This window comes from Cucumis melo, chromosome 9 (assembly GCF_025177605.1).
Source record: "Cucumis melo cultivar AY chromosome 9, USDA_Cmelo_AY_1.0, whole genome shotgun sequence".
In the NCBI taxonomy this organism is placed as follows: domain Eukaryota; kingdom Viridiplantae; phylum Streptophyta; class Magnoliopsida; order Cucurbitales; family Cucurbitaceae; genus Cucumis; species Cucumis melo.
Window position 1 is genome coordinate 12,234,357 of NC_066865.1, and position 22,842 is coordinate 12,257,198.

A 22,842-nucleotide genomic window follows, 5' to 3' on the forward strand; every position below is an offset into this window, starting at 1 on the left:
CTTATTAAGTCTACTTACTCTCTATTTTGACAATGAATTGCATCTTTCTTGAATAGAGAGATAGAATTCAAAAACAAAATTTATAAAATTACATATCTTTTAATTTTATTTTTTTAAAAAATATTGGTAAAAATTAGATAGCAAAACAAGAAATTTAGATGTAGAAGAAGTGCTAATAATTTTAATTTTTAAAAGCTAAAAAAAATAAAATTAATAACTGTAAAAAAAAAAGAAGATTATAGATTTCAAAAAGTTATGTTTTATGTGCCGTAATTTGACTAGAAATTTAAGTATTTCTTCTACCAATTGTGAAACTTATTATAAGAAAAATGAGAGAAAACATACTTACATTTATATATAAGAAACAAAAACAAAAACTAATTATATAATCCAAATGGTTTTCAAGCATCCCTTAACACAACATTTTCGTTTTTGCATTTCAATATCATAACAATTTAACTTTGATGGGAAAAAATAATTATTAGGATTTCGTAAAATACCTTACTTATGTTGGTTGAGAAAACGATGAGACCAAATGCATTTTTTAACTATAAGATTAAGTAGTTATGTAAATAAAAATAATTGACAATTTTTATACAACTTTTTCAAAAAAATTGTCTCAAGTTTAAGAATATAAAGATGAACCCGCTTAGTAAGGGATTGGAAAGTAGTATGTTGTGGTTATCACAAGGATGGTGTGGGTATTGAGGGTATTGTAAGTTATTAAAATGATGAAATTATGCCTGTGATGGAGTCGCTAATCCTTTGACCAGATTTGTTGAACTTGTTTCATTCCCTTTTTAGATTGAAATGGATTCCCAAATTCTATAGAATGTCACGACTAGTAAATATTTTGTTTTGACTCCACTGGTGAACTCCATTAAAGAGGTTCAACTAATCCAAAACCACAAGTTTACGACAATTTAGCTGACATTATGATGTTGTAATAAAGAAGAAAAAGTATTGTTACAAAAATTGGATTAAATATGTAAACCATAGCTTGACGTTTAGGTAAAGGCTAACAACTAAAACTACTTTAAATGGAAACAAAAAAAGTGCCTTGAGGTGTGAGAGGAAGCATATGGGTATATAAAGAAAGGCAAAACAACAGCGGTTATTCGTTGGATCATCAAAACGGGATTTGGATTTAAAGTTTTAGGGCAAAAGGTAAGGCGAAGATTTGAAATTTTGCGGCGAGAGAGGCGTGGATGAACCTAACCCTCAACTATTACCAAACCCAATCACCAAGAAACTTAATTCTTTTTTGCCTCTTTGGCCAACCCATCACCTAAACATGAATTTCTTGCAATAAATGATATTAATGGATCCACCCACAAACAGACACACACACTTTCTCTCTCTCTCACACATCAACTTGGTCAAAATGTGGAAGAAATGTGAAACTATTAAAGTTTCATGGCTTCAATTTCGCTGAACCGGGTGTTTGGTCGCCAACACCACCTTCCCCACACTCAATACGCCACCTCCTTTGACAGTGATGCCACCCTCAGGTTGTCAATGCTTCTTTCACCTCTTTTAACCATTTGGGCCTCATTTCTTGGGAAGGAATTACTGGAATTTGATGAGGTTTTAGGGAAATGACTGAAGTTCTTGTTTAATCTGGGTTACCGTGAATTGTGAAAACTATCGGAGGGAGATATAAAAGAGAGATAGGCGGGTTGGAACTTGGAATGGGGGGATACCACGTGCAGGTTTCCATTAAAGGAGTTAAAGAGTGAGTGACCCCACTTAACCCAAACTCCAACCTACCTCCTCTGCCATTTCTTTTAAGCGTCAAGGCTGTGAATGATTCCACACCGATCACTAATACCCATTTGATGTTTTTTCTTTTTTTTTTTTCCAATTCTTCTTTTGCATTTCTGCAGTCTCTGATTTATAATGAAATAATAGTTTGTAGCAACCATTCTGTGAACTGAAGTATTTTGATCTACTCTTGTTGAAGATTTTGGTTTCTCTTTCTGCACTAAGGTTTGTCACTTCCTTTTCTTTGTCTTCCTTTTTTAGTTCTACTTATTAATGGGTTATTTCGTTTTTTGTTATTCTATGCTGAATTTTGGTGCAAGACATTTTTGGTAGAGGGGAAACTATTAGGTTTGTGTCGGATCAGTCCATCTGTGGCTTACTTTCTTCTAGTGGGAAATTGTCAATCTGAATATGGGAATCTTCTTGCTTCCCCCCTTTCCCCCTGTTTTTGTGCACTCTGAAAGTTTATTTATCTGCTTTTAATTTTGGCTAGAGCGTAATTCTCTGTCTATGATTTATGTCACTTATCACTAACGATTTATGCTTATTTTGGACTTCACGAGGAAAGGGAATCCTCTGACAAAGCTAATGGCAGAAGAAAAGTTTTAGATGCCATGCACCTGTAAAATCCATGTCTTGTCTAGTGTCCTAACATAGTGTCCTAACATCATACGCAATCTAGATGTGCTTGGATTCTTTCGCTAGGTCCGCAAAAAAAAAAAAAAAAAAAAAAAGAAAAAAACTCATTTAGGAGGCTTTCCCTAAAAGCTGCATTATAAATAATTTGATAATTTTGCTTGAAACTTCTCGTTTTTTTCTCAAATCTTGGAGGATAGCTCTGTCATGTAATTAAGTCGACATATCAGTTGACCGTAGTTTATATTGTTGCAGCATGTCAGAAGCCCTGAGGAAATCAAATGTGATCAATTTTGGGCGTGGGAATGGATACTTGAATGGGGCAATACCCATCAGAAATGCAACTGCAGTTCCTGAAGTTGATGAGTTCTGCCAATCTCTTGGCGGGAAAAAGCCAATCCATAGTATTTTAATTGCAAACAATGGAATGGCTGCAGTTAAATTCATTCGTAGTATTAGAACATGGGCTTATGAAACATTTGGCACTGAAAAGGCAATCTTACTGGTGGCTATGGCAACACCGGAGGATATGCGGATCAATGCAGAGCATATCAGAATTGCAGATCAGTTTGTGGAGGTTCCTGGTGGAACCAACAACAATAACTATGCTAACGTGCAGCTTATTGTTGAGGTACTTCATCTTTCCAATCAAATTTGCATTATAATCTTCTAGTCCAAGCGTTGGCCACATTTAATAAATGGGATTTGTTTCTCCTGGAAAAGAAGGGAAAAAATAAAAAAAGCAGAAGAAGAAAAGACTCTTTCTTTGATCATCAAAGTAAGTCAAACGAGCAAATCCTCATAGAAGGTTATGAATACATGTTTCAGTTCAATTTCACGAAACTCTGAAACAGCCGAAGTGTAATTTAGAAATTCCAAACGTCAATTTTGCTACTGACATTGGGCTTTATGATTTGTTGTGGAAATTGTGTGTTTTGAGTCCTATCAAGTCTGGATTGTATTTGTTGATGAAGATGCTCTCACACTCTTTAGAAATTAGGTAGCTTCATGCTCATTTCATGTTTTTATTTTTTAAGGGTTTTTTTTTTGTCCTGATATAAAGATCTTTGTCATTTTAAATTCATCCACTATGTAGATGGCAGAGATAACTCATGTTGATGCAGTTTGGCCTGGATGGGGCCACGCATCTGAGAATCCAGAACTACCAGATGCACTGAATGCAAAAGGAATCATATTTCTTGGGCCTCCATCAATTTCTATGGCAGCATTGGGTGATAAAATTGGTTCATCATTAATTGCACAGGCAGCAGAAGTACCCACCCTTCCATGGAGTGGTTCCCACGTAAGTTCGTGTTATTTTTTCTCTAGCCATGTCATTCACTCGATGATCCACAATCCATATACTTCTTATTTTGTGTTAGGTGAAAATTCCACCAGATAGCTGCTTAGTTACCATCCCAGATGATGTGTACAGGGAAGCTTGTGTATACACAACAGAAGAGGCTATTGCAAGTTGTCAAGTTGTAGGTTACCCTGCCATGATTAAGGCATCATGGGGTGGAGGCGGTAAAGGCATACGAAAGGTTAGAATAGAAGTGTGATGGATGCTTACTATATTGGTAGCTTAGGAACAATGAAAATAACATTGGGAGCTGAACTTCCATTGATGAATTTGAGAGGACGAAGCACCATGACCATTTTTGTTTTTAAATTGTTATATTATTCTCAACCTTCAGGTTCATAATGATGATGAAGTGAGAGCATTGTTCAAACAAGTGCAAGGTGAGGTTCCAGGATCGCCCATATTTATAATGAAGGTTGCAGCACAGGTTAGATATCAAGTGCACTTTATCACAATCATCCTTGATTTGCAGCATATTTAATTCTGACTTTTTATTGACTTTTGTCTGATTAGAGTCGGCACCTCGAAGTACAATTATTATGTGATCAATATGGAAATGTTGCTGCTTTGCACAGTCGTGATTGCAGTGTTCAGAGACGCCACCAAAAGGTTAGTTCATATTGTTGTGTTGCAATCTCTATTTCTTGGGAACCAATGCTTTTGTAATTTTTTGTAAATTGTCCATACTAGGAAACTATCATTTGACTTCCTGTCCTCTGCTGAACAGATTATTGAGGAGGGCCCAATTACTGTTGCACCACTGGAGACGGTAAAAAAGCTAGAACAGGCAGCTAGAAGACTGGCTAAATGTGTGAACTACGTTGGAGCAGCAACTGTTGAGTATCTATACAGTATGGAAACTGGAGAATACTATTTCTTAGAGCTCAATCCCCGGTTACAGGTATCGATGAACTTAAATCTTTCCCTTTACCTACATTACTGATCACTTAATTCATCAAAAAATCCTTTCCAAGTATGGCATTAATCCTGTTGGAAGTGGCCCGTGAGCCATGATGTGGTAATGTAAATCTAAAACTTGCCAAGGAAAGATATAATGTTTACTGAGCGAATACAACTGTTGTTTTTTGTTTACTGCAATATTCGGATGCAGATAGCATCATGGAAGGAGATTTCTTTTGGCATATTATGATCTCCGTTAGTTCCAACTGTGTGCTTATGCTTACTCTGACAGCATTCATGAATAGCAGTTTTCTGTTGATTGTTGATTAAATCCAAATAGGTAGTTTTATCACAAAATATTCATGGGGGGTGATAATTTTGTCTACCTATCTACTTTAAATAGGTCGAGCACCCAGTGACTGAGTGGATAGCTGAAATAAACCTTCCTGCAGCCCAAGTTTCTGTGGGCATGGGAATTCCTCTGTGGCAAATTCCTGGTATGATTTAAATCTATGGAATTCATTTTGTGTTATTTGTCTCTTGAAATTACATATATCACAAAAGTCATATACAATTTTTAAAATTAGAAATCAGACGCTTTTATGGGGTAGAGCATGGTGGAGGATATGATGCTTGGCGGAAAACTTCTGTTGCTGCAACTCCATTTGATTTTGATCAGGCAGAATCCACTAGACCAAAAGGTCATTGTGTAGCTGTGCGAGTTACAAGTGAGGACCCTGATGATGGGTTTAAACCTACAAGTGGAAAAGTGCAGGTTGGTGGTGTTGCTTATGATTATTTTATCTTTAATTTTTACTAAGATGAAATATGTTAAAATGTGTCCAACACTACGCAGGAGTTGAATTTCAAAAGTAAGCCAAATGTGTGGGCATACTTCTCCGTCAAGGTAGGCCTTTTTCTCATAGATGTACGTTCTTCCTATGATTTGTTTAACGTGTATGCTGAACTACATTTTCTGATATGCTTTGCAGTCTGGAGGAGGGATTCATGAATTCTCAGATTCTCAGTTTGGTAAGTATTAGCGGATAGATACTTCAAGCACTTAGTCCTTCAGTTTGAATTTTGGTAAACACATAAATATTGTTTAATTTATAAATTCTATAGTGAAGCAGAAATTTCCTTTACATGTAATGCTCAATAAAAATATATATATATTTCTTAGAAGAATGATGGATAGTACTTTGAATGTAGGACTTCCCCTTTAGCATTGGTAACTGAATTTTGAAGATATTATTTTAAATTTCAATGAGTTCCTCAAATTATCTAGCAACTCTTCATGGTTTTCATTCATCTCCTCTGGTCAATGGGAGCATTTGGACCAGGATGGTTCAAAACCTTCTCTTGCAAAAGAGCCTTCTAAAGTGTTCCTAAAGAAGACGGTGTCTCTAGAGATCTTCCTGTTTGGAAAACGGACATTTCTCTGAAAAATTAAGGTTTTATTTTGTTCTGGTTTTAGTTCTGGTCTCAACACAAATGACACAACCCAATCTTGAGATTCGAATTATACTCTTCAACCTAATTGGTGTCATCTCCGTGAAAAAACTCTATACAAATGTGGCTCAGTGTTCCAAGAATGCCCTTTTGGCTAGCATATTCATTCTTTTCAGATCTTTGGAAGGAGCATCATCCTTTGAAATACATTGCGATGCAGTCTCTATACCTTTCTTTGCTGCCAGCCTGCCACTACCTGAAGGAATACCTGGTGTTTGTATAATACAATTAGGGTAGGGCAATATTTTAGTTTTTTTGGATTGAAATGAATAGAACAGTCTACTGAGAGGATCAGAGGAATTAGGTGAAGTTTGGTGGACTATTACTTTCAGCATTTTTTTTATGACTCCTTCCATGTTTTGTTTGTTTGTTTTTTTAGCTTGGCCCCTTCTTTCTGTAATTACCTACTTTGATTAAATAGAATTGAAGTTTGTTTTTGTACATTCATCATTTGTTACAAAATCTCTGTCTAAGAATATGGATTTTTTTAGTCATAAAACCTAAGAGAATTATTTTTATTTGGTAATTTGCATGTCTTGCTAATCTCAATTTCCTCTAGGTCATGTTTTTGCATTTGGCGAGTCCCGAGCTTTAGCAATTGCGAATATGGTTCTTGGACTGAAGGAAATACAAATTCGAGGAGAAATTCGAACGAATGTTGATTACACAGTAGATCTTTTAAATGTAATGCTCAAATGATATAGTTTTTAATTACATTTTTTTCTGCCAGTTTAAAGTATATCCTTTTCTTTATTCAATTTTGGTGGAAATGCGACTTAAGAATAATAGTCTACAGGCTCTGGATTACAGAGAAAACAAAATTCATACAGGATGGTTGGACAGTAGAATTGCTATGCGAGTTAGAGCAGAGAGGCCACCATGGTACATTTCTGTCGTCGGAGGGGCTCTATTCGTAAGTACTTGCATTAGAAAGCAGTTTCAGTTTCCTAAGCATATGTGTCGTTTAATATATGGATAATGATTTTTATTTGTTCAACCCAGAAAGCATCCACCAGCAGTGCAGCCATGGTTTCCGACTATATTGGCTATCTTGAGAAAGGGCAAATCCCTCCCAAGGTATTGAAAGGAGATTATATTTAGGTAGCTGTGTTGTTTCGATGCATTTATCCTTCCTGCATTAGGTGCTAACAAATTTAATGGCAGCACATATCTCTCGTCCACTCGCAAGTATCACTAAATATTGAAGGAAGTAAATACACGGTAATGGTTCTATCACTTGATACCCGTACTTGGCAGGTAGGAATTTATGCTTATTGACATATCACTGCAATTGTCGGGTATATTCATTTAGATTGACATGGTAAGGGGAGGACCTGGAAGTTATCGGCTGAGAATGAATGGATCAGAGATTGAAGCAGAAATTCATACTTTACGTGATGGGGGCTTATTGATGCAGGCAAGTACTTATCTTGAAGGTTTTACAGATATTATGCACTACTGAAGCTCATAGTCCACTTCTCATGATAAGAAATTACTTTCAAGATCGAGCATGTCTGTTGACTTTTATGGTCAAGCAATTTGAAAGTGTTGTTTGAATTTTGAACAGTTGGATGGAAATAGTCATGTTATATATGCTGAGGAAGAAGCGGCTGGAACTCGCCTTCTTATTGATGGGAGAACATGCTTGCTTCAGGTGTGTTCAAATAGCCCTTGTTAGACCCCCCTTCCCATTCCCAAACATCTCGCCTGACGTTTTGTGCTCTTTGTTGTTAATCAGAATGACCATGATCCATCTAAGTTAGTTGCAGAGACGCCATGCAAACTGCTGAGGTATCTAGTTTCAGATGACAGTCATATTGATGCTGATGCACCATATGCTGAAGTAGAGGTCATGAAGATGTGCATGCCTCTTCTTTCACCTGCTTCTGGAGTTGTCCATTTTGAGATGTCTGAAGGTCAAGCAATGCAGGTTAGTGGCATAATTCAACGATGAATATGGTTTACTCTAGGTATGGCCAATTTATGGAATCTCTATTATTTTAGGCTGGTGAACTCATAGCAAAGCTAGATCTAGATGATCCATCGGCTGTAAGGAAAGCAGAGCCGTTCCATGGGAGTTTCCCCATCTTGGGTCCCCCAACTGCAATTTCTGGTAAAGTTCATCAAAGGTGTGCTGCAAACTTAAATGCGGCTCGGATGATTTTGGCAGGATATGAGCATAACATTGAGGAGGTCAATCATCTCCTGTCCATTTCTGCTATCATCATCTTTCTTTATATATACACACATCCCATATTTATTCATTCACACATATATATTTATCTGCACCACACAAACATATGCATATGTATACCTATATATATGAATGCATTTTTCAAGTCTTCTCATAGTAATGAAAAACTAGTGAAAATTCTTTCTTATCTCTCAGGTGGTGCAAAACTTACTCAATTGCCTTGATAGTCCTGAATTACCATTCCTACAATGGCAAGAATGCATGTCTGTTCTTGCAACACGTCTTCCCAAGGAACTCAAATTTGAGGTGCATGATTGTCTTTCAATCCTTCTTCCACTTTTATCCTAGACTACTAATTTTACTACAATCTGAATCTTCATTCATTTTGTTTTATTAGCTGGAGGCCAAGTACAGGGAATTTGAAGGAATTTCAAGTTCCCAGAATGTCGATTTCCCTGCCAAATTATTACGTTCTATTCTTGAAGTAAGTTCCTCTACCAAAATCTTCTCAAGTTCTCGTTGAGTTGGTTTCATAAATGTACACACTTCTTCTGGCAGGCTCATTCATCTTCCTGTCCAGAGAAAGAGAAGGGAGCTCAAGAAAGGCTTCTTGAACCGTTGGTGAGTCTTGTGAAATCTTATGATGGTGGAAGAGAGAGTCATGCTCGTGTTATTGTTCAGTCCCTTTTTGAAGAGTATTTGTCGGTTGAAGAACTTTTCAGTGACAACATTCAGGTGACGTGTTTTTTCATTTTGATCCACGATTCTAGTAGAAAAATAATAATGTGCTTCCCTGGAGCTAGATGTTGAAACTTGCAGTATGAGTGTTAAGGACCAAAGTGGAGGCCTCTCTGCTTTTCATATGGCTATTGAACTTATTTATCCAAATGGATCATATATAGGATTTATGCTACTGAATCATCTCTTGTATACCTCTTCACTTGGAAGGCATAGATGTGTATGTTGAATTTTTTTCATTTCTTCAATCTAATCTACTAATCTAACCATTCACAACTTTGCTTACTTTGAGAAGGGTGTTGCATTACAGAAGTTGAGAAGGAAAATACATCTCTCCTCGTGAAATGACTAGGACTAAATTGTTTCACACTGGATTTAGGAAGTTGAGAATCAAGTTTCAATTTACTTGGAGCTTTAAAAAAATATTTTCTTTTTTGTTTCTCCTACCTTTTCTTTTGTCATTTTAGTTGTTCTCAAAGCTGCTAAGGTGTTGAGTTTAGTCTATAGGTAGGTACTTAACAAATACTAAGTAGTAACACTATGATTTGCGACAATTGGAGATTTCTTCTTGTAATTCCCATGGTGAACCTGGGTGGTTGTCCTTACCCCGTCGACCATTGTACATGCCATTCTTTCAATGAAGATTTACTTCTTTTAGAAAGCAATGTACATTGTCTGCATTGAGTGGAGTGGTTTTATAGTTATCGATATAAAATCATAATTTCTTGGCATGATGTTTTTTATCTTTTCCTTACAGGCTGATGTGATTGAAAGACTTCGACTTCAATATAAGAAAGATTTGCTGAAGGTCGTTGACATTGTCCTTTCTCATCAGGTACTAATTTCTATCTTGCCTTTTCCTGCCTTGATTTGATGTTGATATTTTTTATTTGAATATCAGTTTCGTGCTCACTTTTTGGCTTTTCAGGGCATCAGGAGCAAAAATAAGCTTATATTGCAACTCATGGAACAACTTGTCTATCCTAACCCTGCAGCTTACCGGGATAAATTAATACGGTTCTCTGCACTTAACCATACAAATTATTCTGAGGTTAGCTACCTAGCTAAAGAATGGTTTCTAATTGTTGAGTCAATTAGTTATTTATAGTCAAAATCTTCATAAGGTGGGGTTTTGATCCGTCTGATATTGGGGGTAATTCTTCTGTTCTTACCACCAAAATCTGTCTGCGAGCATACCTGTCAGCTTACATTACATTTAGCCCCCACTCTTAACATGCTTCTAAATACATGTTTAAATGCTTAACGCAGCTGGCGCTGAAGGCAAGTCAGCTATTGGAACAAACTAAGCTGAGTGAACTCCGTTCTAATATTGCTAGAAGCCTTTCTGAGTTAGAGATGTTTACTGAAGATGGAGAAAATATGGACACTCCAAAGCGGAAAAGTGCCATTGACGAACGAATGGAGGCTCTTGTAAGTGTTCCTTTAGCCGTTGAGGATGCTCTTGTAGGTCTCTTTGATCACAGTGATCATACCCTTCAAAGGCGAGTGGTGGAGACTTATGTCCGCAGGCTATACCAGGTACTTGTTAAAACTTCTGTAATCATCCCCCTTCCAGGTAGAGCCAACTCTTGCATGTCTAACTATGTCAATATCTTCCCTATCCAGCCCTATCTTGTTAAGGGGAGTGTGCGGATGCAGTGGCATAGATCTGGTCTTATAGGGTCATGGGAGTTTCTAGAAGAGCATATTGAGAGGAAAAATGGTATTGAAGATCAGGAGTATTCCCAATCAGTTGAGAAACACAGTGAGAGGAAATGGGGAGCCATGATCATTCTAAAGTCTCTACAGTTATTGCCCACAACTCTGAGTGCTGCACTGAAGGAGACGACTCACAACGCTAATGAGGCAACCAGAGACAAGTCTCTTGAGCCAGCGAACTTTGGTAATATGATACACATTGCATTAGTGGGCATCAACAACCAGATGAGCTTACTTCAGGATAGGTAACAGCTTTACCTATTACTCTCCACTTAATTCCAATCTTTGGATGAGCCCCTTCTTATGGAGATACAAATTTCTCGATCTTCTAAGCAGCTAAGCTTATAGCATCTTCAATGAATTTAAGATTTTGTGTGCCTGGCTTGTTCGGATCATAACTCAATAACATACTATGTCATTAGTTAAGTTGCATTGTTATTTGTTGTGCATGCATGTGCATTTTCACAATAGGATAGGAATGTGTTGGTCTTCAATGGTTCTATATTTCTTGGCAAACTATGTTTTCTTAACAAGAAACAAAACTTTTACATTTATGTAATGAAAAGAGATGTTAGGACTCTTCCCCTGCACTCAGAAAAACCCAACATAATGCAAAAAGCAGAGGCAGCACTCTGTGGATCTTTATTTAGATAACTGGGAGAGTTCGCAAGAAAAGAACAGCAGAACATAAGGAAATAACAACAAACAGAGAATTAAGAAAAACAAACAACAATACTCTCTAGCAATTCGAGAAGCTGGCGTCTCCCTAAAAGCCTCCACAGCAGCTTTTCATACCCAAAAACGAGATGCCTCACCAATCCCTAAAAACATTCCTTAAATACTTCTTTTTCCTCTAGTGGGACCCCCTACCCAAAATATTCTTCATTTACTTTTCTCAATTCTTTTCCTGGGCCGGGTTGTCTACGTGGGTATCTTTTTTTTCCTTCCTCACGCTTGTAGGTGTGTATGATGGGGGGCCTCACAATACCGGCGTACTCGAAACTCACCTTGTCCTCAAGGTGAAATGAAGGATATTGCTGGTTCATAGCGTAAACTGACTCCCAGGTCGCTTCACTGTCATGTAGTCCCTTCCATTTTACTAACCATTTGTTAGCTCCCAATTCACTGTTCCAACGGACACCAGAACTGTTTCAAGTTCAACTTGTAACTCAAATTCTTCTGTCAATGCTGGCAGTAAGTGCTGTACTTGTGTTTTTCCTTACTTCAATTTAAGCTGTAAAACATGGAACACATTGTGTATTATTGCCCCGGGCGGGAGGTCCAGCCGATAAGCCACTTACCCAATCTCTTCAATGATGCGGTACGACCCATAGAACTTTGGAGCTAACTTTTCACAACGTTTCCTTGCCAATGACCGCTGTCTATAAGGTCGCAATTTCAGATAAACATTATCTCCTATCTGGAATTTCAGTTCACGACGATGTAGATCAGCCTGTTTTTTCATCCTATTTTGCGCCGTCAATAGGTTCTCCTTCAAAGCACTAATCACTAAATCTCTTTCCTTCAGCAACTGTTATTAGTTTTCCTGTCACCATATAGCACCAGGGGCGGTGGTGGGCGGCCATATACTATTTGGAAGGGTGTCGTCCTTGCCGATGAATGGAAAGTGGTATTATACCATAATTCCGCCCATGGGATACACTTGTGCCATTTCGTTGGTTGTTTGTTGCAAAAGCAACATAGATAGGTTTCGAGGCAACGATTTACCCGCTCAGTCTACCCGTCTATTTGAGGATGAAAGGCCGTACTCCTTTTCAGCGAAGTTCCCATGGCTGCAAATAATTCCTTCCAAAAATGACTCAAGAAAATCTTGTCGCGATCAGTGACAATTGAGTTCGGTATTCCATGCTTACACTAACGATCTCTTCAACAAATTTTTCAGCCACTTGTTTCGCCGTGAACGGGTGCTTCAAGGTAATGAAATGCGCCATTTTGCTCAATCGATCCACTACAACCATGATACTATTATAACCTCCAGCCTTAGGTAACCCCTCAATGAAATCCATAGTCCAGTCTTCAAGGATTAGGTTGGGTAATGGTAATGGTTGTAATAGACTTGCCAGGGATAGTGCTTCAGTTTTATTCCTTTGGCAGATTTCACACTGTTCGACATATTTTTTATCATTCTTCATGCCAACCCAATGTATTTCTCCATTCATCAGCTTGTAGGTTCTGAGAAAACCGGAATGACCCCCTAACACTGAGTCATGGAAAGTATGAAGCAACGACGGAATGAGAGGAGTTCTTGGACAGTACTAACCGCCCTTTGTAGAGTAATCTACCCGACACCCACCAATAGTTTGCTTTCCCTTCTGGATTTTCCTTCAGAATATTAATTATTTCCTGCCGTTCTTCATCTCTTTCAACCTCAGCTGTCACCATTTCAATATCCTACAGCCCCGGGGACCTTAAGGTATTTAATTTGGCTGAATGCTTCACTTGAGACAAGGCGTCGGCTGCTTTGTTCTGTAATCCGAGTTGATACAAGATTTCAAAGTCATATCCCAGCAATTTAGTTAACCATCTCTAAAATTGAGGCTGAACCTCCCTTTGTTCCACCAAAAATTTTAATGCCTTCTGATCTGAAAGTACTATAAATTTTCTACCCAATACGTAATGACGCCATTTCTAGACAGCCATCACCACTGCCATCAATTCCCTTTCATAAATGGATTTCGCTTGGGCTCGGGGGGATAGTTTCTGGCTGAAATACGCTATTGGCCTGCTGTTTTGAGATAGAACTGCTCCCAAACCTATCACTGAAGCATCGGTTTCAACGGTGAAAGGTAGGGAAAAATCTGGGAGTGCTAATACAAGTACGGAGATCATTGCCTGTTTTAATGATTCGAAAGCTTCTGTGGAGCTGCAATATTTCCATAGTCCTTGACGAATCTCCGATAGTATCCCGTCAAACCAAGAAAGCCTCTCAGTTCAGATATGTTTTTCGGTTGGGGCCAGTTCGCCATTGCTTTCACCTTCTCACCATCAGCTTCTACTCCTTTTTTCTATATCCAATGGCCCAAATAATTGACTCTTGAGTGTCCGATCATGCATTTCTTTTCGTTAGCAGACAGCTGATTATCCTTCATCACATTAAAAACTACTCCCAAATGCCTCTCATGTTCAGTGATGTCCTTGCTGTAAATTAGTATGTCATCAAAAAAAAAAAACTAGCACGAACCGCCTTAGGAAGGGTCGGAAGATTTGGTTCATGAGGGATTGAAAGGTTGTCGACGCGTTGGTTAAACCGAAAGACATAACAAAAAATTCATAGTGTCCCTCATGGGTGCGAAAATCCGTTTTCTCACTGTCCTTCATCCGAATTTGAAGGTAACCTGAGCGTAAATCTAATTTCGAAAAAACCTTAGCACCGTGTAACTCATCCAGTAGTTCTTCGATAACTGGAATGGGAAATGTATCGACAATAGTCACCTGATTCAACTTACGATAATCAACGCAGAATCGCCACCCTCCGTCTCGTTTCTTTACTAGTAAAACTGGACTTGAATAAGGACGTCGACTTGGTTTGATAATTCCCGCCTGAATCATTTCCGATACCAACTTTTCTATCTCCTCTTTTTGTATGTACCCATACTTGTAGGGATGCACATTGATGGGTTTCTGCCCGTCTACAATCAATATTCGATGGTCCACGACTCTTTTCTGAGGTAATCTCTTTGGCATCTCAAATATGCTCCTGTATCTTTTCAACAAATTACTAATCATCCGCAATTTCGATTCCTCCCCTTCCTCCTCTTTTTCGCTTTCCTCCTCGGTGTCTATATTCATTTCAACATTCTGGAATTCTAATAAAAATCCTTGGTCCTCCTCTTCCCATGTTTTGGAGATCGTTGTCAAAGAACACTCTGCCTTTGTCAGTGACGGGTCTCCTTCTAACACCACTTGCGTCATTCTTGCCATAAACACCATAGTCATTGATGACCAGTGAATCCCCATAAATCCGGTCGTGCTCAGCCATTGCATACTCAGAACCAAATCACTACCCAGTTCAATCACCAAGAAATCTGCCACGATTGTTAATTCCGGAAGCTTGACCTCAAGTCTTTTGCATATCCCTTTCCCTTCCAACGCGGTTCCGTCGCCAATAGTCACTATTAACTTAGTTTTCCCTTCCAGCGGTAACGCTGACTCCTCAACTACTCCTTGATGGATGAAACTGTGCGTTGCGCCATTATCGATGAGAATAATTACCTCTCTGCCCCTAACTGTACCTCGCAACTTTATCGTACCCTTCGAAGTGAACCCCAGAATAGTTCGAAGCAAAATTTCAGTCTCACCCTTGACTTTTAAAGTTTTGAACTCCACACCTTATGACTCAACTTCTTCCTTTTCCTTCTCGTCTTTTGGTTCTTCTTCTTCATTCGCGATAAAGAACATGAACTCATGATTCACCTTACCCTTGCATCGGTGCCCCGGCGAATATTTGTCGTTGCACTGGAAACACAACCCCTTGTCCAACCTTGCTCGAAACTCACTATCTGATAAGCATTTTACCGACGACTCTCCCTTCGCATAATTTCCTTCTATCGGGATCAAAATCTGTTTCATCGCAAAGTCGTTGCATTTTCCCTCTTTTTTTTCCACCTTTAGCGTCACTTGTTTACCACTCTGGGCTTGGGCCTCCGCCACAGCTGGCCCACGACCTCTCCAATCATTTAGGGCCAATTTTATGGCTAGATCATGATCGCTCACCATTTGGGCTTCCCGCATACAGTCTTCCAATGTAACTGGGTGACGACTTTTAACTTCGGCTTGCAGATTGGTCTCTAACCCTGTGATGAACGTGTCAATGAGTACGCTCTCCACCATCTCTAGCAATGGCGTCGAATACTCCAAATTTCTTCAAGTAGTCACGTATAATCCGTCCTGCTTAATTCGTATGAGACGGGCCCCCAAACTACCTTCATTGGGAACCTTGAAGTGTTTGAACATCCTCCTCTTGAGGTCTTCCCACGACATCACCTTCTTCCGATTATTACTCTAGCGAAACCAGTTCACTGCGTCTTGACCAAAACTGACTACTGCAACCTTCACTTTCTCCTCATCAGCCAGCTCATTGATGTCGAAATAGTGTTCGGCTCGGTAAACCCATGATTTCGGGTTCTCTCCACTGAAGACAGGTATATCTAGTTTCTTGTATTTACTTTTGTCTGATGACCCTTCGGTGAAACCCGATGTCAAGTCTGTCTCTCCGGTTTTTTCCTTCCCTTTCAGTTCAGACCCGTTCGAGGCACACGATTCCTCCCTCAGTTTTGCACGACTACTTTCCTTAACCTCCTTTTCTCCATGCTCTTAGGTAAACTGAGCATCATTTCCTTCAACTCCCTGATTTCCTTCTCATTCATTTCCTATCTCTCCTCCCATTCTTTCTGAGTTATAGTTCGTGTCTTCCCCAGGATGTTTGTGGCTTTGATACCACTTTGTTAGGACTCTTCCCCTGCACTCAGAAAAACCCAACACAATGCAAAAAACAGAGGGAGCACTCTGTGGATCTTTATTTAGATAACCGGGAGAATTCACAAGAAAAGAACAGCAGAACACAAGGAAATAACAACAAACAGAGAATAAAGAAAAACAAACAACAATACTCTCCAGCAATTCGAGAAGCTGGCATTTCCCTAAAAGCCTCCACAGCAGCTTTTCATACCCAAAAACGAGATGCCTCACCAATCCCTAAAAATATTCCTTAAATACCTCTTTTCCTCCGGTGGGATCCCCTACCCAAAATGTTCTTCATTTACTTTTCTCAATTCTTTTCCCGAGCTGGGTTGTCTACGTGGGTTTTCTTTTTTTTTGTATGATAGGGGGCCTCACAAGAGACTAATGCATTCCCATGTGCATTGTGCTAGATAGATAGCTTAAATGGATTATAAAATTATCTTATGATTTCTTGACCGGTTCTCTTTTTATCTGCCTGTCTTTTGATAATAAACAGTGGTGATGAAGATCAAGCTCAAGAGAGAATAAACAAATTGGCTAAAATACTTAAGGAGCAAGAAATTGGATCCAGTCTACGCTCTGCAGGTGTAGCTGTAATTAGTTGCATCATTCAGAGAGATGAAGGACGAGCCCCTATGAGGCACTCTTTCCACTGGTCAGCCGAAAAGCTGCATTACGAAGAAGAGCCTTTATTGCGTCATCTGGAACCTCCTTTATCCATTTACCTTGAATTGGTCAGTCACGAACGCACCTTTATCATTTATTATTCAATGCCATGATTGTCTTGCTCAGGTGTGACCAGACAATGGTATAATTTGGTGATGTCTTCCTCACCACCTGCATATTATCTGCTCTTCCAGGATAAACTCAAAGGGTATGAAAATATCCGGTATACCCCTTCTCGAGATCGTCAATGGCATCTTTATACTGTTCAAGACAAGCCAGGATTGATTCAGAGGATGTTTCTGAGAACACTTGTTAGGCAGCCAATCTCTAATGAAGGCTTAGTAGCATATCCTGGCTTGGATGTAGAATCCCGCAGGCCTCTCTCTTTTACTTCGAGGAGCATCTTGAGATCCTTGATGACTGCAATGGAGGAGCTGGAACTCAATTCACACAATAGTGCTATCAAACCAGACCATGCTCATATGTATCTCTACATCTTAAGAGAACAACAAATAGGTGATCTTGTGCCCTATCACAAGTAAGTGGCCGCCTTCTCTGGTTGAAATGTATTTTTTTTTCTTTATAAATGATAGCATTCTTAGAGGAGTTTGTTGGACTAATTTCCAGGAGAGCTATCTTCGATACTGAAGAAAAAGAGGCTGCAGTGGAGACCATATTGGGAGAACTTGCTCGTGAAATCCAGTCATTTGTTGGTGTAAGAATGCATAAATTAGGTGTATGTGAATGGGAAGTAAAACTTTGGCTGGATTCTTCTGGACAGGAAAATGGTGCTTGGAGGGTAGTGGTAACAAATGTGACAGGTCATACCTGCACTGTACATGTAAGGGTTCAAGTGTCCTTTTTTTCTTTTCAAATGATATATAGATATGTTCGCATGCAACAGTAAATTAGTAAGTAGGACTTTAATTGATATGGCCATGGGTTCCTTTCTTGGTATTATTGTTAACTTGTCACTTTTTCAGTAAATGGTAAGAAGATATATCAGTATTCAGGAAATTTGGAACATTCGATGATTTATTAGTCCAGTTAATAATATCATCTAGGGTTAGCTGGAGTTGCATTGTTCTTGGAGCTTATCTTTTATACTGAAGTCGGCGATTACTTTTTAAGGTTTATTTATATATGTTCGCATACAAGTCTTAGGTAGCAAGGTAAACAATGGATTATGCTTGGTGATGGAATAGAATATAAATATTACATTCGACAAGTTGAATGCTTCCTTTTACGCAGTTATGTACACATTGATATTTTTTTGGCCAAGCAGTATAACGTAAACATAAAACAATAAGATATTATTTGAACAATGTTCAAGTAGACTATACTGTCAGTAAGCAAAATTATATAGTCAACATTGAATCAATGAAATGATAATCGGAATATATTTTGATAACCAGATATATCGGGAAATTGAGGATACAAATCAACACAGAGTACTTTACCATTCAGTCACAAAGCAGGCCCCTCTTCATGGTGTCCCTGTGAGTGCACAACACCAGCCACTGGGAGTTCTTGATTTGAAGCGTCTTTCTGCTAGAAGGAGTAACACCACTTACTGCTATGACTTTCCGTTGGTGAGCAACATGTCTTGCTATACTACAAACTAGTAGTTTGTTTGTTTTGTCTTCAAGTACATGCGTCCAGTGAATGCCCAGTCCAAATACAGAAAAACTAAAACATAACTGTTTTTGCAGGCATTTGAGACGGCCATGGAAAAGTCTTGGGAATCTCAGTCCCCCAACATTGTTAAACCCAAGGAAAAAGTTCTTCTCAACGTTACTGAACTCAGTTTTTCTGACCAGAAAGGTTCCTGGGGCACTCCCCTCATCCCTGTGCAGCGACAACCTGGGCAGAATGATATTGGTATGATAGCCTGGTTAATGGAAATGTCAACGCCGGAGTTTCCCTCTGGAAGACAAATATTGGTTGTAGCAAATGATGTAACCTTCAGGGCTGGGTCTTTTGGCCCTAGAGAGGATGCGTTCTTTCTTGCTGTCACTGATTTGGCTTGTGCTAGAAAACTGCCTTTAATTTACTTGGCAGCAAACTCTGGTGCCCGAATTGGGGTCGCTGATGAAGTTAAATCCTGCTTTCGAGTAGGTTGGTCTGATGAATCTAGTCCTGAGCGTGGTTTCCAGTACGTATACTTGACCCCTGAAGATTATGCTCGTATTAAATCCTCTGTCATTGCACATGAAGTGAGGATGCCTAATGGAGAAGCCAGATGGGTTATTGATACCATTGTTGGAAAGGAGGATGGCTTAGGTGTAGAAAACCTAACTGGCAGTGGAGCTATTGCTGGTGCTTATTCAAGGGCGTATAATGAAACTTTTACCTTAACATATGTAACTGGAAGGACTGTTGGAATTGGTGCTTATCTTGCTCGACTTGGCATGCGGTGTATACAAAGGCTTGATCAGCCTATAATTCTCACTGGTTTTTCTACACTAAACAAACTTCTTGGTCGTGAAGTTTATAGTTCTCACATGCAACTTGGTGGACCCAAAATTATGGCAACCAATGGTGTTGTTCATCTAACAGTTTCAGATGACCTTGAAGGGATATCTTCTATTCTAAAGTGGCTTAGTTATGTACCATCTCACATGGGTGGTGACCTTCCAATTTCAAAACCTTTGGATCCTCCAGATAGGGAAGTTGAGTACTCCCCTGAAAACTCTTGTGATCCTCGTGCAGCAATTTGTGGTGCTTTGGATACTAGTGGAAAATGGATGGGTGGAATTTTTGACAAAGATAGCTTCATTGAAACACTGGAGGGCTGGGCGAGGACGGTTGTTACTGGAAGGGCAAAACTTGGAGGAATTCCTGTTGGAATTATCGCTGTCGAAACACAGACAGTGATGCAAGTCATCCCTGCTGATCCTGGCCAGCTGGATTCCCATGAGAGGGTTGTTCCTCAGGCTGGTCAAGTATGGTTTCCTGATTCTGCTTCAAAGACAGCCCAGGCATTGTTGGATTTCAATAGAGAAGAGCTGCCACTTTTCATTCTTGCTAACTGGAGAGGCTTTTCTGGAGGCCAAAGAGACCTTTTTGAGGGAATTCTGCAGGCTGGCTCAACTATCGTGGAGAATCTGAGAACATACAAGCAACCTGTTTTTGTATACATTCCAATGATGGGTGAACTACGAGGTGGGGCATGGGTTGTTGTGGATAGTCGGATCAATTCACAACATATTGAGATGTATGCTGAAACAACAGCTAGAGGTAATGTACTTGAGCCTGAAGGAATGATTGAGATTAAATTTAGGACAAAGGAATTGCTTGAATGCATGGGTAGACTTGATCAACAGCTGATCAGCCTGAAGGCAAAACTTCAAGAAGCAAAAGGAAACAGAATCCACAATCTCACCGAATCTCTACAGCAGCAGATCAAAGCTCGTGAAAAGGAGCTTTTGCCTGTTTATGTTCAGATAGCCACCCGATTTGCAGAACTACACGATACCTCCTTGCGGATGGCTGCAAAAGGAGTCATAAAAAAAGTTATCAACTGGAGTGATTCTAGATCTTTCTTCTACAAGAGACTGCGACGTAGGATTTCAGAAGAATCATTGATCAGGACAGTAAGAGAGGCTGCTGGAGAGCAGCTTTCACATGGAGCTGCACTGGACTTGATTAAGGAATGGTTTTCAAATTCTGGCATTGGAACAGCTGGAGAAGATGCATGGATGGATGATGCCACTTTCTTTAGCTGGAAAGATGATCCCATGAAGTATGAGGATAAACTCAAGGAATTGCGAGTTCAGAAAGTATTGCTTCAGTTAACCAATTTGGGTAGTTCACGTTCGGATTTGCAAGCTTTACCTCAAGGTCTTGCTGCACTTCTAAGCAAGGTAAATATAGCCCGTCAGTGACAAAATTTTTTACTTTATCTTATCAACTTACTTAAGGCAGGAAACTGATGGTGTAAAAACAATGCAGGTGGATCAATCCAGCCGAGTACAATTGATCGATAATCTTCGTAAGGTGCTTGAATAATTGTTCTATAAGCAAGTTACTGATTGTTGTCTCAGATGAGAAATGTGATTAACTTGATAATTTCTTATGATAATCTGGGATATTCTTGAGCCCGTCAATTACTTGGTCGCATATACTAGTTACTAATTAGTTTGGACAAATGAAGCTGTTCTTATTATATACCAGTGATTAGTGTTAGTCTTAGGAAGCATTTCATTACTTCGAGAGAATAAGATTTTGCTCATGCCTCTAGTTTGTAGGAAATAAATTTTGTATGTATATTAAGACTGTTATTGGTAGGGTCTCATCCGCCCTAGCCTTACTGTATCATTGTAACCTTGTGAAATTATATTTAATGAAAATACTAGGTCATGAGGCTTAATTGAACCATTTTGGCCATCAAGAACGGCTTTCCTCATAATTCTACACATATCAACGGTAGTTGATAGCCTTTTTCCTAGTTACTGAAATCCTTGTTTTTTCATTATTGGCAAACAAGGTTTGTTTTTTAGATAGAAGCAGAGTACTAGACAGTTAAAACCAAAGAGTGATGGTGAACATGATTTGGTTTTGTTTTTTTCAGTAGAAACAATACTCAGGTTCTTGTTTAGTACAATAACACTATCCAGACCAAAATGCTTTTTTCATTTGCAAGAATTCTTAACTTATTTCCTTTTTTTCTTGTTCTTCTCTTTCTCTATCTTCAATGCTTTCTGCTGTTTCCTTTTCTTCTTCAGTTTTTCTTCCTTTTCTCTCGTCTTTTCAGCTTTCCTCAGTTTTTCCTTTTCTCTTTTCTTCTCGGCTTCCCTTTCTTCACTCTCTCTTTGTCTTTCCTTTTCCTTTGCTTTCCTATCTTCTTCCTTCCTCCGATTTTCCTTTTGTTTTTCTCTTCTCTCTTCTTCCTTTTTCTGTTTTACTTTTTCCTTGGCCTTTCTTTTCTTCTCTAGCTCCTTCATTTCCTCCTTCGTGAGCTTTCTTTTGATGTTGAAACACATTGGTTGCTAAAAGGAAAAAAAAAAACTTTAATCCCAGAAGAAGTCTCGAGTAGTCTCATGCATCAGATCGCTTCTAGTTATTTAGCCATTGCCGTCCAATGGCCTGCAGAGGGGTGTGTAAATAGCCTTATTTTAATGGCTTTCAGCATCTGGGAAGTAAAAGAAAAAAGAAAAGCCGGCCAGAACCTGTTTATTATTCCTTATCGAGCTTTACAAAGAATGTAGCACTTTTATCTGTAACGACCCTCCGAGGCAATTGAAAACTTAAGCTTCAAAAACGTTCCTAACATATATGTAAAGGGGGCTTAATCCATCATCTCCAGCAATGTTATACTAAAAAGAGGTGCTTGTCATGGAGCCAATTAATAATAGCCTTTATAAGTTCAAGCTAATGCAGTTACAGACTTACACTTAATGGAAACTACACTACAGTTAAAAGACGAGCGGCTAACTTATACACTGGTCATGGAAGTAGATATAAAATTAAATGAGAAAAAAATGTTAAATTCCAAAAGTTTCAATCATGAGCTTTTAACAAAAATGTCCAAGATCTTAAAAAAAATATTCTATTCGGTCTTGAGCTTTAAAAGCATCTATTAATTTCTACTATATGAAAGGAAAGAAACAATCGTCTTTTTAACACTTTTTTAATATATTGTTTTGCTATGGCTTGCTGCAAATTGTACATATTTCTTTTGACTCCTTTGGTTTCAGGCAACATGTCAAGCATACACATCAATGAAATTTGTTTCATCACACTTTGAATTCTTTATTTGATATGTTTGAATTCTTTATTTGATATGTTTGAGAATTTTAAAAGATGTTCAATAGATCAAGACTTAGGTACATATTGGATGCAAATTTCAAGTAACTAAATCTATAAT

The 22,842-nt window shown here is 38.7% G+C and overlaps 1 protein-coding gene across 4 annotated transcripts; it reads left to right on the forward strand.

Moving 5' to 3' along the window:
* Positions 1-1,188: 1,188 nt before the first annotated feature.
* Positions 1,189-21,350, forward strand: LOC103499285 (acetyl-CoA carboxylase 1-like). Of its 4 annotated transcripts, XM_051090034.1 has the most exons (33): positions 1,190-1,735; positions 1,887-1,989; positions 2,656-3,031; positions 3,497-3,703; positions 3,783-3,944; positions 4,098-4,190; positions 4,277-4,372; positions 4,491-4,664; positions 5,067-5,160; positions 5,251-5,438; positions 5,520-5,570; positions 5,656-5,695; positions 6,735-6,859; positions 6,972-7,088; positions 7,178-7,252; positions 7,340-7,396; positions 7,488-7,592; positions 7,743-7,829; positions 7,914-8,105; positions 8,180-8,368; positions 8,565-8,675; positions 8,767-8,853; positions 8,928-9,104; positions 9,865-9,942; positions 10,036-10,158; positions 10,377-10,646; positions 10,734-11,071; positions 16,804-17,041; positions 17,168-17,511; positions 17,601-17,814; positions 18,389-18,565; positions 18,686-20,839; positions 20,928-21,350. In XM_051090034.1, the coding sequence occupies exons 3-33, from the start codon at positions 2,657-2,659 to the stop codon at positions 20,982-20,984; spliced, it is 6,795 nt and encodes a 2,264-aa protein (XP_050945991.1). In that variant the 5' UTR covers positions 1,190-1,735; positions 1,887-1,989; position 2,656; the 3' UTR covers positions 20,985-21,350. The 4 variants fall into 4 exon arrangements, with proteins under 4 accessions (XP_050945990.1, XP_050945989.1, XP_050945991.1 ...); XM_051090033.1 differs by lacking the exon at positions 1,887-1,989 and having other exon boundaries at positions 1,189-1,735; XM_051090032.1 differs by lacking the exon at positions 1,887-1,989 and having other exon boundaries at positions 1,189-1,511.
* Positions 21,351-22,842: the final 1,492 nt, after the last annotated feature.